This window comes from Mastigoproctus giganteus, chromosome 6 (genome assembly GCF_048544385.1).
Source record: "Mastigoproctus giganteus isolate SK-2022 chromosome 6, ASM4854438v1, whole genome shotgun sequence".
Classification (NCBI taxonomy): domain Eukaryota; kingdom Metazoa; phylum Arthropoda; class Arachnida; order Uropygi; family Thelyphonidae; genus Mastigoproctus; species Mastigoproctus giganteus.
The window spans coordinates 187,999,693-188,019,675 of record NC_143580.1 but is presented as its reverse complement, the minus strand read 5'-3'; the positions used below and the strand labels follow the sequence as shown (position 1 = coordinate 188,019,675).

At 36.0% G+C, this 19,983-nt stretch overlaps 1 protein-coding gene across 1 annotated transcript in view; it reads right to left on the bottom strand.

The window, feature by feature from the left end:
• LOC150084821 (fumarate hydratase, mitochondrial-like) overlaps positions 1-19,983 on the bottom strand; it is a 135,179-nt gene that overhangs the window by 76,777 nt on the left and 38,419 nt on the right. The window contains exon 5 of the mRNA XM_090376627.1: positions 16,424-16,579. Coding sequence (XP_090232753.1) covers positions 16,424-16,579 — 156 coding nt within the window. The remainder of the gene's footprint in view (positions 1-16,423; positions 16,580-19,983) is intronic.

Sequence of the window (19,983 nt, the reverse complement as noted above, 5' to 3'; positions counted from 1 at the left end):
TAAGACAATGCAAAAATGCAATTAAAGAGTATATGAACTTTTAGATTTTTATTATAATTTTTGCTGTTTTATGAACCCTGAAGAAGACACTGCATCAAAACATAGCTACCACTTTTCTGATCATACCTGAAGACATTGTCTTCAGGGATGGTCAGAAAAGTGATAGCTATGTTTTAATGCAGCAAAATGCAAGGTCTTACACTTGGAAATAGAGACCCCAAAATAACTTATACACTTGGTTGGGATGAACTAAAAACAGTAGAGAAAGAGAGGGATCTGGGAGTTACAATAGGACTGGACGTGAAGTTTTCTAAGCAGCAGACAGGCAGAAAAGACCATGGTTTCCTACTGATGATTTATCTTTGCTTGTAGAAATAGGGAGGTCATAATCTCATAAGCCCACTGTGTAAGACAATTGTAAAACCTCACAAGGAATACTATGTTCAAGTATGGAGACCGAACCTAAAAAAAGACAGAGCTTCTTGAAATGGTACAAAGATGTGCACAACAAGTCTGGCATGATTGGTAAAGGGCATCCATATGAAGAGACTTCAAATAGATGGGCTAGAGCTTAGAAACTATATACCTTAGAGGAGACTTGACTGAGGTGTATAATACTTTGAGAGGTGAAAGTAAAATAAATGATGATTCAAATTTCATTGTTATAAATGATTCCAGAACTAGGGGTCACAAATTCAAATTATAGGGGAAGAGGTTTAGATTGAATCACAGGACGTTCTTTCAGCCAGCAAGTTGTTAATTATTGGAATAAGTTACCTCTGTAGATGGTTGAGGCTGACAGCTTGAGGAAATTCAAATTTTATTTAATTAAATTTTATTATTGACCTATTATTATTTTTATTTTCAATTAGTTAATTTTTTTTTGGCCAGTATAGCAAAAGCCTAAGGATAATACTAATGCTAAGAAGCAGTAGAGGATCATACCATGAAGTGTTTTGTATGTTTCCTGGCAAATAAATACAGAATTTATTCTAATATAGTCTGGCATAATATAGGAAAAAGTGCCCATTTATTTAAGAAAAAGTGCTCATTTATTTAAGAGTGTATATTACACTCTTTTCTTTATCAACATAACTACTTAAACTTTGTCAGTGATGAAAGTTCATGGAATACTAACATTATTCTGAACAACTCCTACCTGAAAGAAATTTTCCCACTTAAAATATGCTGAACTTAAAACGTTAGTGTGGGGGGAAGTAACCAAATGTTCACTGGAGGAAGTCTTTAGCTTCCAAGGTATGCAGCACCCCTTCCTGGGTAAAACATAATTACACATGATCCACAATGCCTATAAAGCTTTGGAAGAGATATACTGCTCCCTATCCCCATGGTTTTCAAACAATTTCACACAGCTCATTCAGCATCACACCAATTCATTGGAAGACAATTTGTTGTACGACAATTCACTGTATGCAACAATTCGGTGTATGACAGTTCAGTGTATGAGACAATTGGGTGAATGATGCTTCACTGTATGTGACAATTAGGTGAAAGACAATTACCGGCTATGGCAATTCAAGTGAGTATGACGATTCAGTGAATTCTTTGGGATAATTTGGTGTATGGCAAAACAAAACAGAAAGTACTAACTTTTAATATGCTGTGCAGTAAATGGTGAATTTGGTGATCATGACACCATCCTTGATATTTTACATTTTTAATGGAGCATACTATCCACCTTTGTTTTTTAAAGCATTTTCTACTTTTTTTGGGAGATCCTATTTAAAAAAATGCTACAGACAGGTCAAAGATTGGAATACAAGAGAACCTTGTTTACACTTTATTCTCACTTCTGTAAGTTGCATTTTTTAGGAAATATGTACAAGTTGGGGGGAGGGGGAGGCACAGAGACCAAAAATAAGAGATCATTAATGGATGCCAGCTGGGTAATGCATATCTTCTGACATTTGTTTGCAACCTATGGTATAATTTTTATGGAAAGAAGTTAGTAGTAGGCTAGTAATGTGGATGGGTTAAGGTTAAGCCTCCCTAAAGATTAAGTAGGAGTCGGGATTAGAGTCTAAGTCCCCTACAGAGAAAAGCGTTCTGGCCCAGTAGAGCCATTTTCACTAGGGCCAGTGGTGGTTCTAAACACTCCTGACTAAGGGATGTTACAATGGTCTGTTCTAGCACCTGGTTTCTGCACCTATAATTTTCATCTAGCTTCCCAACCAGCAACCAATTCATGCTCCTGGAAAAGCATAGGATTCAACTGAACAGATACGTTTAAAAAAATTAATAATCTTATATGGATTAAAGGTGTTACAAATAGGCCTGTCCAACCTGCCTATGTGAAGGATTAGCATGAATCCTTTTATACAAAATAAATGGATAAAAAATAATTTTCTTTTTTCTAAATTTCTACATTCCTCCTTTCTAAGTTACCAAAATTTCTCATTTCCTAAACCTTTTATTTCACTAATTTTGTTAATTTCTGGTCTGTGTGTGTGATACACCAAATTGTTGTACTCACTGTATTGTCATAGCCACCAATTGTCTTTACCAAATTATCACATACACAGGGAAATGTCATTCACCAAATTGTCTCATACACTGAACTGTCACACACTGAATTATCATGCACCAAACTGTTGCACAATGAATTGTCTTGAAACAAAATGAAGTGGACCCAGCTCATTCCAGTAGAACTAATGGCATACCAATAAGACACAACTGAGGTAAAAAAAAAAAAAGGCAACCACATGACATATATATATATCTAAAGAGCGATATGTTCAGAATTATAACTGTAATTTAAAAATGCAGGAGCTCCTATTCAATGCAGTGTAGTGATTTGTTTTTTGTTTTCTGACACAAGCAACAAAGGCTACAATGTGTCAGGACTAAATAGTAAAATTCAATTCAAATATACAATAACAAAGAGGTTTTCAGTGACCTATGGGATAGATCAGTATGTCAAAAGTATGTGTGTATAAAATATCAAGTTGATCAGAAATTAAAAGTATAATCCTAAAGATATTTAAGTAGGTTCAAAGTTTTTCAAAAGTTAAACACAGCAGACACATATTCATTGTTAGATGAAATCTGACTGAGTGTAGAAGGTTCAGTAAGATAGCTAAAACCAGTAAAATACAAAAGATGTGTCTATAATGTGGACGCTTGGTTAACATACACTGGACAGTTAAAACAGTGTCACAATTCTGACACATAGGGGTTCATCAGCCCACAGCAAAAAGAAATGTGTGAGATGACTGTGTGCTATGTAGAGGAATGCAAGAACACTTCTCTGTGACTGCTGTGCATTCTAGACTGTCATGTTTTGATTACAAGCTTAATTTGATGGAACTTGTTTGTTACCTGTCCATGGCATGATTGTTGCCATTGAGTGTGTAGTCCACTGTGTATTATCTTCCTGTAGTGTGTATAGGAGACTAGCAGGCTTGGACTGCTTTGGAGTTGTAATGATCTAGCTGCAGCATCTGTCAGGTCATTAGCCCTGATCCCAATGTGGCTTGGAATCCAATAGAAGCTGATGTCAAACATGGATTAATAAAGGGAGTGAAACTACTACTGAACCTGGGAGAGGACTCAATAGGAGTTAAATCTCATTACCAATAAAGCCTGTAGCAGGCTTCTTTGACAATCATTAATTTTAATGTGGTCCAAGGCTAACCCTATATCATACAATTTTGCTGTGCATATATTGTATTCATGGGGGATCTTCTCAGATACAATGCTATCTGGGAAGAATGCGGCAGATGACTGTGACTTCCAGCCATCAACGAAGACAAACAATCAAACTTAATGAGTATTTTATGTCTATATTTGCCTTTAGCCAGTGGGTGGTTAATTGCTGGAACAAACTTCCATCTGTCGTTGTGGAGGTTGATAGGTTAAATAAATTTAAGGAAGAACTGCCCACTACCTGGCAAACATTTAGAGGGAATTATGTAATTTTTTTTATTTTATATTTTTTTGGCTGATGCTGCATAAGCTCATACACTTGCTTTCTTGCATCACATGCCACTACTACTACTACTAAGACAGGCAAGAGTCAGAGTATTCAGCTTTATATGCAGCACAGAGTTGTAATTCTAGACAGAAGGTGGAATGCTGGCCTTTTCCCAAAATTCAGGGTACTTTGAACCACACCGAATGCATGCAAGAAATGAATGCATTCAGTGTGGTTTTTTTGTCGTATTTTTAACACTTAAAGTACCTTAAGGGATTCGGTATATACTAGATGGTGCAGGTACCCAACTGTAATCGAATCAGGAAACGATAAGTTGAAAGTAAGAATGAGGTTTCTAGTGGATACTAGATTCCCATCATTATACACACACACACTCTCTTTTTTGCAGCTGTCATCCTAATGGCTTAAGTTTAGAATGGTCTTTTTCTCCTGGAATTTCAAGAAACTCTCATTCAGAGAATACACCATGAGATGAAGTAAGTGCTTTGTGGAGCAATACTGTAATTGAAATTCCCCTAATGGAGGTGACTCAAGGAAGCTGTTCTGTATGCTTTTCACTTTGTTTTTATTAAAATATCACCAGCATGTAGCCATTTAACTGATTTCAGGGTATCTGTCAACCCTTCTGAATAGAGAAGGGGTGACATCTTCACTAAAGCTTTTTGCTAGCAGAATAAATTACCAGGAAGCATGGTGTAGGTCAGTGTTTCTCAATCTTTTTACTCTCGTGGCACATTTTCCAAAGAAGAAAAATTTCACGGCACACCTACGTAGTCATAGAAGAAGAAATTTCTAAATTAAATAAATAGAACGAAAAATAATATTAACAATTTTTTTATTTATACTTATATTATATTTGTCTTATGCAAACAATTCTTACAACCAAAATAAAATATTCGGACAATGATGTTAAAATAAAAACGACGCTGGTTTTTTTTTAAGATTTCGTGGCACACTTGGAAAATTTTGCGGCACACTAATGTGACGCGGCACACCCTTTGAGAAACACTGGTGTAGGTACTGATACTTCTGTTCTAGGCCTTTTTGCTGCCATGGTACTGTTATTATCAACTTTATTATCTGGAACCATGTTGGAGTCCCAGAAGAAAAGTTTAATTTATCACGATTCACATGGTTTATGTTTTGCTTTAATGCATGGGCTCATAGGCGCAGAGCCCAGATGCCCACTACCTGGCAAACAAGAAATGTGCTCAGCAGTGGGATGCCAAGACTACCCAGATGCCATACCTGCACCTCTACCAGAATCTACTATCAGGATTCTACCTGAATCCTGTACCTCAGGACCATGAGGTTAGGGACATGGTTTCAGAACAGCTGACCCTTGCAGGCAGACTCACTAGCCAACTGATCCTGGGCCAGGAACACCCATCATATCGAAGTCTTGTCAAAGCATAGGCTAAAGTGGTGTGTAGAAGCAGGCCCAGTATCCCACTTTCTGAGTTTCTATGGGTCACAGTGCATGACATACATACCAGATTCTTATAATAATAAAATTCTTTATTCATAGAAATGCACAAGGGCACAAATCCCGCTACAGATAACCAGAGAAATCTAACAATTAACTGGAGACATTACATTAAGTATACAGAAAACTATGTAGGTACATAGCAAATACAGAGATTACATAGAAACTGCTATTAGCTTGTTTTCATCAACATAAAGCTAACATAATCAGATTTGAATTAAAGCTAGGTTCTTCTGAAATAGTGATTATACAGGGCTTATATTATATTATAATTACATAACATGATACAACACACAGAGAGTCTGGAAACTTTCACTGAGAGTTATTACTAGTTCTGCTGACAATTGCAAGAATGTTGACAGCACATGAATATGGATTTGTGGTTTTCTCCTCTGTAGGCCAAATCTCTGGACCAGAGATTTGGCCTACAGAGGAGAATGTTGGCAGAGTTCAGCATGCCAATGATGCTGTTCAGAAAGTGCCGCTTGGAGGTCAAGAGCTTCTGCAGGTTTAGAACAGAGCACTGGAAGGTTTCTGAGGGCTCTACCCGGGATTTTCCAGCCTATGATTTCCCAGATGTTGATGAAGTCAAGAACAGTGGAGCAGAGATCAAGTGCCATTGTTCCTCGCATATTCCAAGTGCTGGGCTGGGACATATCTGAGATTTATGCAGATTTTTTTTTTGATTTGGTAGTTGTTGGCGCATCGGCGTCTGTGGCCATATTGCACCTCCCAAGGTTTTTTTTGTAGTACTTTGATCCAAGCCCGAGGCGGGAATCGAACCCGCGACCTTTGGGTTGCCGGGCAGGTACTTTACCCACTCGGCTAGCCCGGTCGGCCCGATTTATGCAGAGCTGTGATTCTGATGTTATATAGGATAGGTGAGCCCAACTGTTGGCCCACTTTAGGACCCAGATTTGTAGACCCCAAAGAATCTTCAGACTGGACACGGGAGCAGCATTCCTCCTCTACTAAAGTAGTAGAGGAGAAATATTCTGACTTTTTCCTTGTTGTGCACTCTACAGAGATAGAGTTTCATACCCCAGCTGTGATTCTGATTTTGTATAGGATAGGTTAGCCCAATTGTTGGCCCACTTTAAGACCTAGATTTGTAGACCCCCAAAGCATCTTCAGAGTAGACACGGGAGCAACAGACCAAACTTTCAATACTGTAACTGATGATAGAACTAAAGTAGTAAAGGAGAAATTTTCTGACTGTTTCCTTGTTGTGCACTCTACAGAGATCGAGGTTCATACCCCAGAAAGTCCATAATGCTCTTGAACGCAGTCGCTGGATTTGTTCCTTATACGTTAGTTTTTCGTCCATTACCACTTAAGAATTTTACAGAATGAGTGGCGACAAGAACATGCCCCACAATGGAGGGGCTGCAGAGAGGCTGCTGAATTGAGGTCTGCTTGTGCTCTAGGTGAGATGATATATATATATATATATATGTGGATTTTTCAGGGTTTAGTTTAAGCCCAAAATAGGCAGTGCATTCACAGAAAGAGGACAGATATTTGTTCAGGATAACAGACGTGGATAATTCCTTTGCCTGGTCTGGTGAGGTGTTAGCAAGGCTTGAGAGGTAACATACAATATCATTGGCATAGGCCATAAATGCAGGTATTTCATTCATTAGCATAATAAATAGCGGTGCTGACAACAATCCACCTTGTAGTATACGACTTCCACCTGTTTTATGGTGTTCACCTAGAACCTACGCATCTGTAGGAAGTCTCACACAACATACAGGTGCCAATGTCAAAGGGAAATGTAGCGTAGTGAATAACATGGAAAAAACATTGACACAATATTAGTACCATTTCAACTTTGCCTGAAGAGCTAAGTCTGCAGACCAACTGCACAAGAAAAAAGAGAGTGATCCCTAACCTAACCAACTCTAACCTTTAAGGAGAGTAATTATGTGAGTAATAACATTTACCACAGCCTCTGCCATTTTCCTAACCTCTGGCACCACCATGCCGTGACGGGACTAATTGTATGTCTATCATTGCTGCAATTAAAGATTCTATTCTATTCTAATGTTTAAGTCCCCATTAACTATAATAACACTGGTTAATGTGAATTGTACCTCCACTAATATATCAGCTGTTGAGTCAATTTTGAGAGATAGCGGTAATATTGGGGGGGGGGGGTTAAAATGTTCAACCACGTGTGTCTGCATCCCTCTCTCTCTCTCTTTCAATAATGATAATACAGTTATTATTATTAGTAGTAGTAGTAGTGGCAGCAGCAGCAAATAATGAAGAAATACAAAAAAAACACACAATACCCACCTAATCCATCAACCCCCCCTCTAATAATATTTCTAATACATTTCTTAGTTTGTTCTAACAATCAATATCTCTGGCTGAAAGCAAATCTGTGCACATCAGTCCTGCAGTCATTCTTTCTCAATTTAAGTTTATGCACCCTTATGTACGTTGTCCAAGAAAGAGTTAGAATATCATCATCATTAAGTTTACTCAATCCACTTAAAGCTTTGAACATTTCAAAGCTTTAAAAGCTTTATCTCACTGCATGCTCCTAGTTTCCAAGCTTTGCAATATACAGAACCCAACTTCTCTTTTTTTATGGTAAGGATACCTCTTTGCATTCTTGAGTAATCTGGTTGCTCTTGTTTGTGCCTTTTCCAAGAGATCCACATCTTTCTTAAAATAAGGCTTCCAGACATGCATGCAGTACTCAAGATGTGGCCTAACCATCGCCTTATACCAGGGGTGGCCAACAAGCCAGTCGCTGCTTTAATTTCAGTCGATCACAATGAATTTTAAATATATACAAAAAACAGATTAGTCAAAATCTTAATGTTATTATTATTATTATGTGCCCCCACTGCACATGCTTATTACAAATCTGTTGAACCACATGACTACTCTTGTCACTGCGCAGCCACTAGGCTTATCTAGTGAAAATTCACGCAGTTACGTTGTGGAGAGCAGTGTGTGTCGAATTCTTATTTAGCTTACTTAATATTAATAACTGGACAGTACTTATACATTAATTTAATAACCTTTAATTTGAAATGAATACTACAAAAAAGAGAAAAACGTAATGTTTTCATCAAGAGTGGGAACTAGAATACTTTTTTGTAATGATAAAAGAAATATGTTGTTGTTTGATTTGCAATGCTTCCGTCGCTACACCCAGAAAATGAAATTTAGAAAGGCACTTCAACGCACTCCATGGTAAATACCAATTGAAGTTTTCTGCCTAATAGTGACCTTAGAAGAATTAAATTAAAATAACTTAAATCCAGATTATTCGCACAACAGAATTTCTTCATGACACCTAATTTACAACCTAAAAGAGTTAACTGTAGCACCATTTAAAGTGAGTCAACTAACTTCAAAAAAATGCAAACCATTTTCTGATGGTCAATTCAGCAAAGACTCATTTTTAGAAATAACAGATTCTCTTTTTGAAAATTTTAAGAACAAAAATTAAATTAAAACTGCTCTTCAGATATGCAATTATTTCGAAATACTGTGATGCAACGCATCAAAAAAATGAGTAAAAATGTGAGTGAACAATTGTGTGCTCATACTGCTGATTGTGTACCCTTTTCTTTACAACTAGATGAATCTACAGATGTCAGTGATACAGCTCAATTGCTCGTTTTTATTCATATGGTTTTCAATTATTCTGCCACTAGAGAAGAACTGCTGGGTATGGTTTCATTAAAAGAAAGGTCTTGATATATTTTAACACATTCAAATTTTATTGAAAAAATTAAAATACCACTATTTAAGCTCGTATCAATAGCAACAGATGGAGCTAAAGCAATGATGGGGCATGTTAACGGAGTCATCGCATTGTGCCAAAAGGATGATGAATTTCTAGATTTGAGTTACCACTGTATCATCCACTAACAAGTGTTAACCAGCAAAAGATTAAATACTAAAAGTGTTATGGACATAGCTTTCAAAATCGTGAATTCCAATTCCATCAATCTCTTCAAAGGAGACTTTTCAAAACACAACTCGACAAAAATGAACCAGATCTTATATTACACACAGATGTAAGGTGGCTGAGTTGGAGTAAGTTTCTACAAAGATTTCAAAATTTGCTGAATGAAATTAAAAAATTTGTTCATCAAAGGGGAGATGATTATCAGCAGCTACAAGATATGAGGTGGTTGTGTGATCTGGCTTTTTGGCAGATTTTACCAGTAAATTAAGTGATCTGAATTTGGAATTACAAGGAAAAAAATATATAAATATCAATTTTTGGCAACGGCTAAGGATCTCAAAAAAAATAAAAATAAAATAAAATAAAAAACACGATAAGTCTGTAAATATGCAAGATCATTTTGCAAAAATATCCTGTTTTTGAATTTAATAGTGAAAAATATTTTTCTAAAATTGAGAAAGTTGTGGATTATTTTAAAACAATCGAAGCTATTGTTCAATATATTTTTTATCCATTTAATGTTGACTTAGATGCGAAACAAATTGCAGAGGAAAAAAACGCTGAGATTTTTCACATGGAGAAAATATTACTTGAAAATTAAATTATTACATTGCGAAATGGTATCTTCCTAAAAAGCCCAATCATCAGAAAAATACTTTTGGAAATATGTTTGCCGAGAAAAATACCTAAATGTAAAAAAATGCAATGAACTTTTAATTCATGTTTTGGTTCCACATATCTATGTGAATCGGCCTTTTTGTATTTGAAATGAACAAAGACGAAGAATTGCTCTATTGTTACGGACTTGCGTACAGAAGATTCATTATGGTTGGCCTTATCACAGTATATCCCCGATTTTGAAAGCATGGCAGATGACATGAAGACACAAACTTTACATAAATTAAAATTTTAAATACGTGTGAATCTAAAATAAGAATTCTGAATTGTATTTAATTTTAAAATTTATAAACAATATTTTTCAATGTGTTGATTAACTTTTTTAACCATGTGCAATGAAATTCTTGAGATGGTAGATAGTGGCACATTTTGAAGAAAAAAAGTAGATCACATCACAAATAAAGTTGCCCACCCCTGCCTTATACAATGGAATAATCACCTCTTTGTCCCTGCTGGTAAAGTACCTTTAAATCATTGACAGAACCCAAAGGGCTGTTCTAGTAGCCTGTATGCACTGCTCAGAGAACTTCATATCAGACTACACAATTACCCTTAGGTCTCTTTGGTTTCCATCACCTTGAGTGTGGTACCACCTAATGTGTATATTATTCTGGGGTTACTGCTGCCCATTTGCAGTATCTAAGAAAAGTGACAATTGGAGTTGAACATTTACCAAAGTTCAACTCCAATTGCCACTCCTTGGCAAATCCACCTAATTATTCTAGGTCTTACTGCAGTAGCATATGCTTTGATTCTTGTCACTAATCATCCTGTGAACATTTGCATCATCTGCAAACTTAGACAATAAGCTGGATATGCTTCATGAATATCATTAATAAATACTGAAAACAACAATGGATCCAGCACTGAACCTTAGAGCACTTAACTGATGATATTAATCAAAGAAGAGCAGTGCCCATTGATAATCACACTGTTTTCTCCCATTCAACCACCTCTTTATCCATAGCAGTAACTTGCCCTTAATGCCACCACACTGCTCCAATTTGTAGAGCAGTCTTTCATGTGGAACACTGGTAAAATTATTATTATTTTTTTTTTTTTTAATGAAACCTCAAACACGAAAGGTGTCAAAACCTATAGTACTTATTTTTTGTTTGTTATTTGGTTTTTTTTAGGAGCATTAGCAACTAAGGCCATATTGCTCCGGGGATATGCGGTGGTCATTCCCTGACCTTTCCGCATTCTCCTATAGTACTTAGTACCGTGCATGGGTTGAAGGAAAAGTATGGGGGGGGGGGATGCCAGAAACTTTGCACTAGAGACTAAACATGGGTTTCACCACACTAATAAGCAAAGTGGTGGTTTTGCACCAGTTGATGAGTCATCTATAACCTTTTGCATCCAGTTCCATTGTAAATGTACCACAGTAGTTAATTAGATTGGTCAGACAGGATCCTCTCTTAATTTTGTGATTTTTGTATAATTCCATCTCTGTTAAGATGATCCTGACATTCTTTAACCACTGACTCCATTATTTTCCCCAAAACAAAAGTCATATAATTGTCCACGTCACCCTTTGATACCCTTTTTGAAATGGAAGAGACATTTGCATGCTCCCAATCTGTAGGAACTTCTCCTGGATCCACTCATAATTATGACCAAGGGTTTGCTTACTTCATTTCTTTCTTATTTTAATATAACTGGATAGATCCCATTAGTCCCAGGTGCTTAATTCACTTTATTCAGCAATTTCTCTTCCACTTTCTTCTCAGTTATAATAAAATCATTTGGCTCCCAGTTATAACTTGTACTTCTGGTGTTGCCATCCCTAAAAACTTCTTCACACGTGAACATAGATGCAAAGTATTTATTTTGCCAGCAAAGTGTATGTGTGTAGCGGGAATATGCATGCACGAATAAGTTGTAGTGCAAGTACATGTACAGTTTATCTACTGCATATTGTTTGTTTCTTCTGTGTTTTTCTTAGCACTACATTATTAAAATATTTAAACAGAAGCAAAGGGAGTGTCTGAATTGCCCTGACAATTTTTGCTATGTGTGCAGACAGTTTACAACAAAAACTAAGAGGAAAAAAATCTATATTACTAAACATGCATATTCTTTGAACTTTGGATGAAAGATTGGTAACCAGGACAAAACTTGGGCTCCACATATGTGCTGTATTACCTGCACCACAAATCTGAGAATGTGGCTAACTGAGAAAATTAAAAATATACCTTCTGCACAACCACAACTGCTATTTCTGTATGATAAAAATACCAGGGATGAACAGAAAACGCAAGTAAAGCTTAATAACAGCTCAAATATCCTAACATTTGCTCTGCAATAAGGCCACACAATGAAAACCTGGTGATACTAGATGCCCCAAAATCATGGGATAAAGGAAGCAATGACAAATATGGCAAGGAATCTTGTGTTGTAGATTTTGTTGGAGTGTTCACTTCAGATTTAGACTACCAACCAGGAAAATTCTAACACACCACATTAATTAAGCAAAAATATTCAAATGACTTAGTTTGTGACTTAAATTTATATAAAGAGCAAGCAGAACTCCTTGGTTATGGGTTACAATAGTGGAAGTTACTTGAAGCAGGAACTAAAATTGAAGTATATCAAAAAGGTCACAAAGCGTTATCAAGTTTTGTTATGGAAGACAGTAAATGTTTCTGTAAAAACATTAGTGGTCTTCTGAACAAACTGGGCACTGAACACAATCCTAATGAATGGTGTATATTTATTGATGCCTCAAATAAGATAAGTTTAAAAGCGGTTTTGACCCATGATGGAAATGCATTCCCATCAGTTCCTTACTTCACGCTGTTGGCTTGAAAGAAACATATAAAAGTATATAAAAGATCCTGAGTGAAATAAAGTACCATGAATTTATTTGGAATGGTCTGTGGTGATATCTTAGGGTAACTGGATTACTCAACAGTCTACAGGACTCACCAGTCTACGGGGAGGTTTCACAAAATACTGTTGTTTTATATATTTGTGGGAAAGTCATGCAACAGAAAAACTTATTATGCCACAGCAATGGAAAAAGAGGGAGGAATTTTTACCAGGAAAAAAGTAATATAAAATGTTCCACTGGTTGAACCAAAAAAAGGTTCTTCCTCTTCTTCTTCTACCTTTGCATATAAAGCTTCGATTACTGAAGGATTTTGTTACGGCTCTAGATAAAGAAGGAAGTGGATTCTGCTACCACTTAGAAGGAAGTGAGTTCTGCCATCTGTTAAATTGGAAAACACTTCCTAAGGGAAGTGTTTTCCATTTAACAGATGAAAAACTGAAAGAAGGAATTTTCACTGGTCCTCAAATAAAGAAACTCCTCAAATATAACATATTTGAAACAAAGTTACAGGATACTGAACTAGCAGTTTGGCGATTGTTTAAAGTAGTTTTGCACAGATTTCTTGGAAGAAGGAAAGAAGATAAATATGAATTTCTGGTGTAAATGTTACTGCAATGTTATAAAGATACAGGCTCTTGAATTTCTTTGAAAATTCATTTTCTTCATTCCTGTCTCATTTTTTCCCCTCAAAATTTGGGAGATGAGCAGGGGATTTAGATTTACTACATGAAGAAGAATTTGTTAAAAGTCAGCAGACAGAATTTATATGTTGTGTTTCCTTTAACTTTATTCAAAAATAGTTTTCATAATTAAAGTTTCAGTATTTTCTAATTTGTTTTCTTATCTTATTTTATCTGTAAATTAAGATAAAGGGTTATTTTTTTTATTAACCTTAAATACAATAGTGGCATAAGTCATTTTTGCTATTTAGAAAACATATTTTTTCAATGTTTTTAATTTTAGTAATCTTCTAAGATATTCCAGTTCACTTATTATAACAATGATAGGCACTGAAAGCTTTCCTCATTCATGATTTTCCAGTGATGAGGTATTAAAATACTAAAAAGAGTGTAAATTTGACTTACGCCACTAACTCTCACCAGCTCATACATACAGTACTCTTTGACCTTGACAAAGCATCGCTGTAAACAGCTCCATGAGGGCAGGTAGTCTGGTGAAAGCAAACCACGACATAGCCAAGAACACATCACTATCATCTGGTACATCAACGTGATGTACCAGGAGGTAAACCTTAGGCTTGGAAGAGTCCATACTCCACACAACAGGTGAAGAAAAGAGCAACAAAATTAATGAAGGACACAAAAGTGCACTTTTTCCATGAAAGATTTCAGTTCTATGAATTGCAGTGCTCAGAAACCACGCACCTGCAAAGAGATCTAATTGATGTGTTTAAGGATCTGAATGGATTGAGTAAGCTAAATATGTTGATGCCATCCTTACTTTAACTTAGACAATGCATATAAGGGAGCATAAATTTAAACTGAGGAAGGATGGTTGGAGGATAGAGTGGGGAAATTTGCTTTCAGCCAGAGGGTAGTAGACTGCTGAAACAAACTTCCATCTGGTGTTGTGGAAGTAGGTAGTTTATAAATTTAGGGGAGGATTATACAAATTATTAGAAAGGACAGTTTTTTTTTTTTTTTTGCTGATGCCATATAAGCTTACTTTCTTGCACCATTTGTCAATACTAATATTTATATTACAAGAACATCTTCAGGCACAAAAGGCATGCATTCAATGGGTGCCTAAGTGCCTCGAAGACAAACAGAAGGTGCATGGAATGGGTCTGTCATTAACATGCCTTACATGCTACTAATCTCAGCAGAATGCCATCCTAAATCAGACAGGGCAAGTGATAATAGAAACCTCCATTTTCCTTACTCCCTTATAAGTTTAAGGCCAAGATTTTAAGCTCAAAGATAATGCTGTCCTTTTTTAACCATAACAGTCCTGTTCTTATGGAGTTCTTGGAACATGACACAAGAATTAATCACTAAAGTGATGCCCTACTGGTAAACGTCTGGGGGAAACTGTCACAGGACATAATCTTACTCCATGACAATGCCATACACAGCCATTGCTACAAAAAATCTATTTAATCAGTTTGGATGGGAGATGCCAGTGTACATAAAACCTGTACCTGTTGCTCTACAACTATCACATCACTTTCTTGCATACTGCAATGCCACTATAAATGAAATTAAAATGATATTGTAATATAACTGTACAATTTAAAAGCTATAGAACTACATTAAAAGTGATAAAATTAAAATAAAATAAAAGCAATTAACAACTTAACTCCAGAGTTTTCTTCATCAGTGGGCAAACATTGCAAGAGAATAAATACTCCACAGAAGCACAACATAGGAGTATCAGAGTAGCAGCATGACTTTCACTGCTATCCTACCACACACCTATCTGTCAACGCTTACCAAGCTGCTAACTAGCCATATTGATGCCCCATCGATAGAAGATATCGTTGCACTGAAAAGAGGAAGAAATAGAAGCCATCACCCACTTAGGATGAAGCTATCAAACTTGGACTCTCTGAAAGGAATGTTCCCATGTAACACCACTGAACACTTCAACACCTTCTCCATTGATCCGGTAAAGTTTGAAGTCAATAAAACCTACAGAAGTCAAATTACAGACCAAATCTCGACTAAATCACCAGGATTGCTGCATCAAATTTCTAATAAAAACTGCTCAATGAAAATTGAGCAGTTTTTATTAGAAATTTGATGATATGAACAATTAAATGCAATAATGTAATGAATATAAATAAATCTGTATGTTAGTTGCTGATTAAGAAGTCAACTTATGTATTTAACTCTTCAATTATCAAGATCTACTTTGTATGTTATTTCAAAGTGAATACAATTAAGCAAATGTATATATTTATTTAATAGTTATTATTATACAATAATTATATTGTAAAGATCTGAAAATTTGTACAAAAGTGTATAATGTATATTTTAAAATTCCTGTACACCCTCCTTGCTGTACAGGGGGTGAACCTTGTGTTAATAAACTGATAGTAAGTAAGTAAACTGGAAGTGTGTCTTTATCCAGATAGCTGCCAACATCCCATCTGAGAACTACAGATTCAAAGGCAGGATGTATACACCATCGTTGACTGTGATTCATAACTTGCTCTGTTGCTGTAACAACAACTGAACAATTATGAACCACTTACTCATCTTTAGACAAATTCAGAGAAAAAGTTTGAAGAAACTTGTCTTGAAAAATTTTTCTACATTGGGCTTGGTATTACTAGATGGCATCAGAGAGAAAGATTTTAAAAAATTAAAAAAAAATTGCCCTAATTATAGTTTGTTTCCATAGCATATCTAGAATTCATAAAATTATTTAAACTAAAGTTCATTGTACTTATAAAAAATTTACAAAGTTCTGGCTGAAGTTGGCGAAATGCTAACGAAAGTCATAATGCTCCAATTGAAACTTAAATTATATTTTCTTAATTTTGAAATTAAAAAAATAAACAGGTACCTGTGTGTGCGTTCTCCCTATTTTAATTATATCACTAAATTCTTCCGATTTTTTATTCAAACTTTCAAGTAAATGAGAAAGTGCTGGCAAAAGAGTTAATTCAATTTCCATAGCAACTGCTATATGCATAGCTGTTGGATAAGTATCATTAGAACTCTAAAATAAAATAAAAACACAAATTTAATATATACACACCCACATATATATATATATATATATACACACAAACTTATACATATATTTGAATAATGTTTGAAATAGTTGAAAACTGAATCTTTCATAATGAAAAATAAAAAGGTAAAGCAAACAGAGGCAGCAAAGAGCACATCCCTCTACATGATGCTTGAAATATAAAAATATTTATATTTATATATATATAATAAATTCTCGATTTAACGGACTAATAGAGGAGAAAGGGTTTCCGTTAATGCCGAAAGCCCGTTAATCAAATGTAACCTGGGGGGGGAGGCATTTATTATTGTTTTTAATGTAAAAAAAAAAAAAAGCTTTAATACAATATACAATACTGTTGCAATTTGGCCTTTTGATTTACAGTTATCAGAAACAGTTTTTTTTTTTATGCCATAAATTTCACAAACACGTGCTACTGAGACGCCTTGTTCTGATTTCCTCAATTAGCTCTAATTTCTGTGCCACATTTAAGTTCACACGCTTTCTTTTAACTCCTCTATCACTTGATGCCATTTTAAATTGTAAGGATTGCAAAATTATTTAATAAATAAAGTCACAATTTAGAAATCACAGAAACACTCTGTATACAACCTGACTACACAACAGCCTGAGCAGACCGAGACTGAAACAAAGTGAGTCGGTAGACCTGAGTGTCCGAGTCACATTCAGCTCACGTCACCGCCTGCTCTTATCTGTTATCTGGGAAAACAGCTATTTGAACACATTTTCAGAAAGAATAAAAAACAATTTCATGAATTTGATTATAAAAATAAAAGTAGCGTGATTATCAAAACAATAATGAAATAGGTAATTACTATTAATTTTTAATTAATAATAACACTGAAGATTAATATGTACATTACTATATTATTATTTATCCAGTCCGTTAAATCAGAAATATTCGGATCCATTAAATGAAGGTTTACTGTATAATATAAATAATAAGTTACACAGACAGCCATAAGAAAAATGGCCGAAATATAGTAACTTGTAAAATAAAATTACATCAAAGATAAGTTAATGGAAGCTGACATCAGATAGGGGTAGGCTAATTTGACTAAGGTTCAAAAACAGGAGATATGCAATAAATCTGATATCAGCCAAAGTAAAATTTGATACATGATCAGGCATTTCATCAGGGGACTACAACTGACCATGCATCAAAGGACTGCATTACACAGAGAGAGAGAAGAGAGAGAGAGAGAGAGAGAGAGAGAGAGAGAGAGAGAGAGAGAGAGAGAGAGAGAGAGAGAGAGAGAGTGAGAGAGAGAGAGAGAGAGAGAGAGAGAGAGAGAGAGTGTTTATACAGATAAATCATAAAGAAAATTGTTAGACCCAACAGGAATTCTATAGTTATATTTAAATTACAAATCTTGAATGAATGAGCGAATTTAATAATGAGGAAATAAGTTTGGTAATGTGTGTACAAAGGGTACTAGGAAAGTTTTGCAATATGACGCAACAATGAATCACAGGAAGCTGCTTGTTGCTGCATGTTGAGATATGTTCATACGTGCATAGTAGCCGCCGCGCCAAGTCGATGGGCTCAGTTATTCATTAGTAGTGAGAGTGTAAAGTGCTTGCGATGGCATCGTGGTCACGAAATGAGACAAGGACAGTTTTGCGGTATAATTTCGTGCGTGGTTTAACCATAGACCAGTGCTTAGAAGAAATGACTCTTGCACTAGATGATGATTGTCCACATCATACAACGATATTCAGGTGGTATAGAGAATTCCAAAGGGGAAATTTCACTCTGGAGGATTCTGAGAGGCCGGGAAGGCCACGAACGTCAGTTACGGAGGAAAACGTTACTGCTGTGAGGAAAATGCTTGACGAAAACAGGCGAGTGACCTACCAACAGATAGAGGATACTTTGGGCCTAAATGCACCAGCAATTCGTTTGATTCTGCAAGGTCATTTGCACGTGAAGAAACTTTGTTCTCTCTGGGTGCCGCATCAACTGACTGAAGAGCAGATGACACGACGTGTGACTTGGTGCAGGGAGATGTTAAAAAAGTTTGATAAGGGACAATCTCGGTATGTGAACAACATCGTGACAGGTGACGAAACTTGGCTCTGCCGACCAAGGCTCAAAACAAAGTTTGGGTCTTTGATGATGACGACACACCCGTAATTGTCAGAAAATCCCGATCTGTAAAGAAGAAAATGATAGCTGTATTTTTCAAATCGAGTGAAATTGTGGAACATGTCGTTTTGGACACGCAGAAGACAGTCACAGCTAAGTGGTATACTGAACAGTGCCTGCCTAAAGTCATTGGATCTATGAAGAACCTGCGGCCAAAGTCAAGAATGGACACCTGGTACCTCCATCACGATACTGCTCCAGCTCACCGCGCCAAAGCCTGCACCGAATATTTGACCACGACAGGACTGAAACTTCGAGCCCCCTCCCTACAGTCCAGACCTTGCTCCCTGCGACTTTGCACTGTTCCCGCATGTGAAAATGAAGCTAAAAGGGAGGCGGTTTTCCAGTGATGAGGACCTTCTACGGGCTTGGGACAACGAGTGTGCTTTACTCCCTAGTGAAACTTGGCAGAACTGGTTTAAAGATTGGTTTCGGAGGATGGAGAGGTGTATTGAATGTAGAGGAAATTCCTTTGAAAAAATTAAATAAACAAAGCTGTATTGCAAAACTTTCCTAGTACCCTTTGTATTGCTCACATTTCAGGCATATTCAATTATCAAATAATATACCTCAGCAGTTAAAAAATTTTGTACTGTACTCGAGAAGTGTTTACCAAAACCCCATCACATGATATTTGTGTGATGGGTAGTTATGGGGTGAGATTTTTTTTTTTTTTTTTTTTTTTGTGCAGGAGGAGGAGGGAGGAATGTGTGCACAAGAGACAATGGGTTAGCTTATTCACATGATATTTGGTACAAAGGTCCAGAAGAATAATCTAAATAAGTGCAACAATTCTGAAAAATAAGATCAAAGTTCCTGATTTAATGCAACATTTCTGAGCAGAGGAACAGGCATCAGAGATGAAATGTTGCAATAAATCAGGAACTACAACTCTGTTCTAAAACTGCTACAGGGACCAAGAAAACGTGATGATAACTTAGTGTTAGCCAGACTTTTTCTTCTTGTTTATACAGATTTCTATAAGGGGAAACCATGTAGGAGGGGGGGGATATGGAATCAATTGGTCTTGAAAGCTTTCCAGGGACCAACAAAACATAGAAATCTTCAAGAGACTAACAGAACATATGCCAAAAATTTGGTGTCAGTCTGGCATTTTGTTGTTGACTAGCCAATACATTATCAGTTCACTATCAGTTATCTCTTAGTATTAGTATTGGAAAATGATGCAAGAAAGCAAGCTTATATGATATAAAAAAAA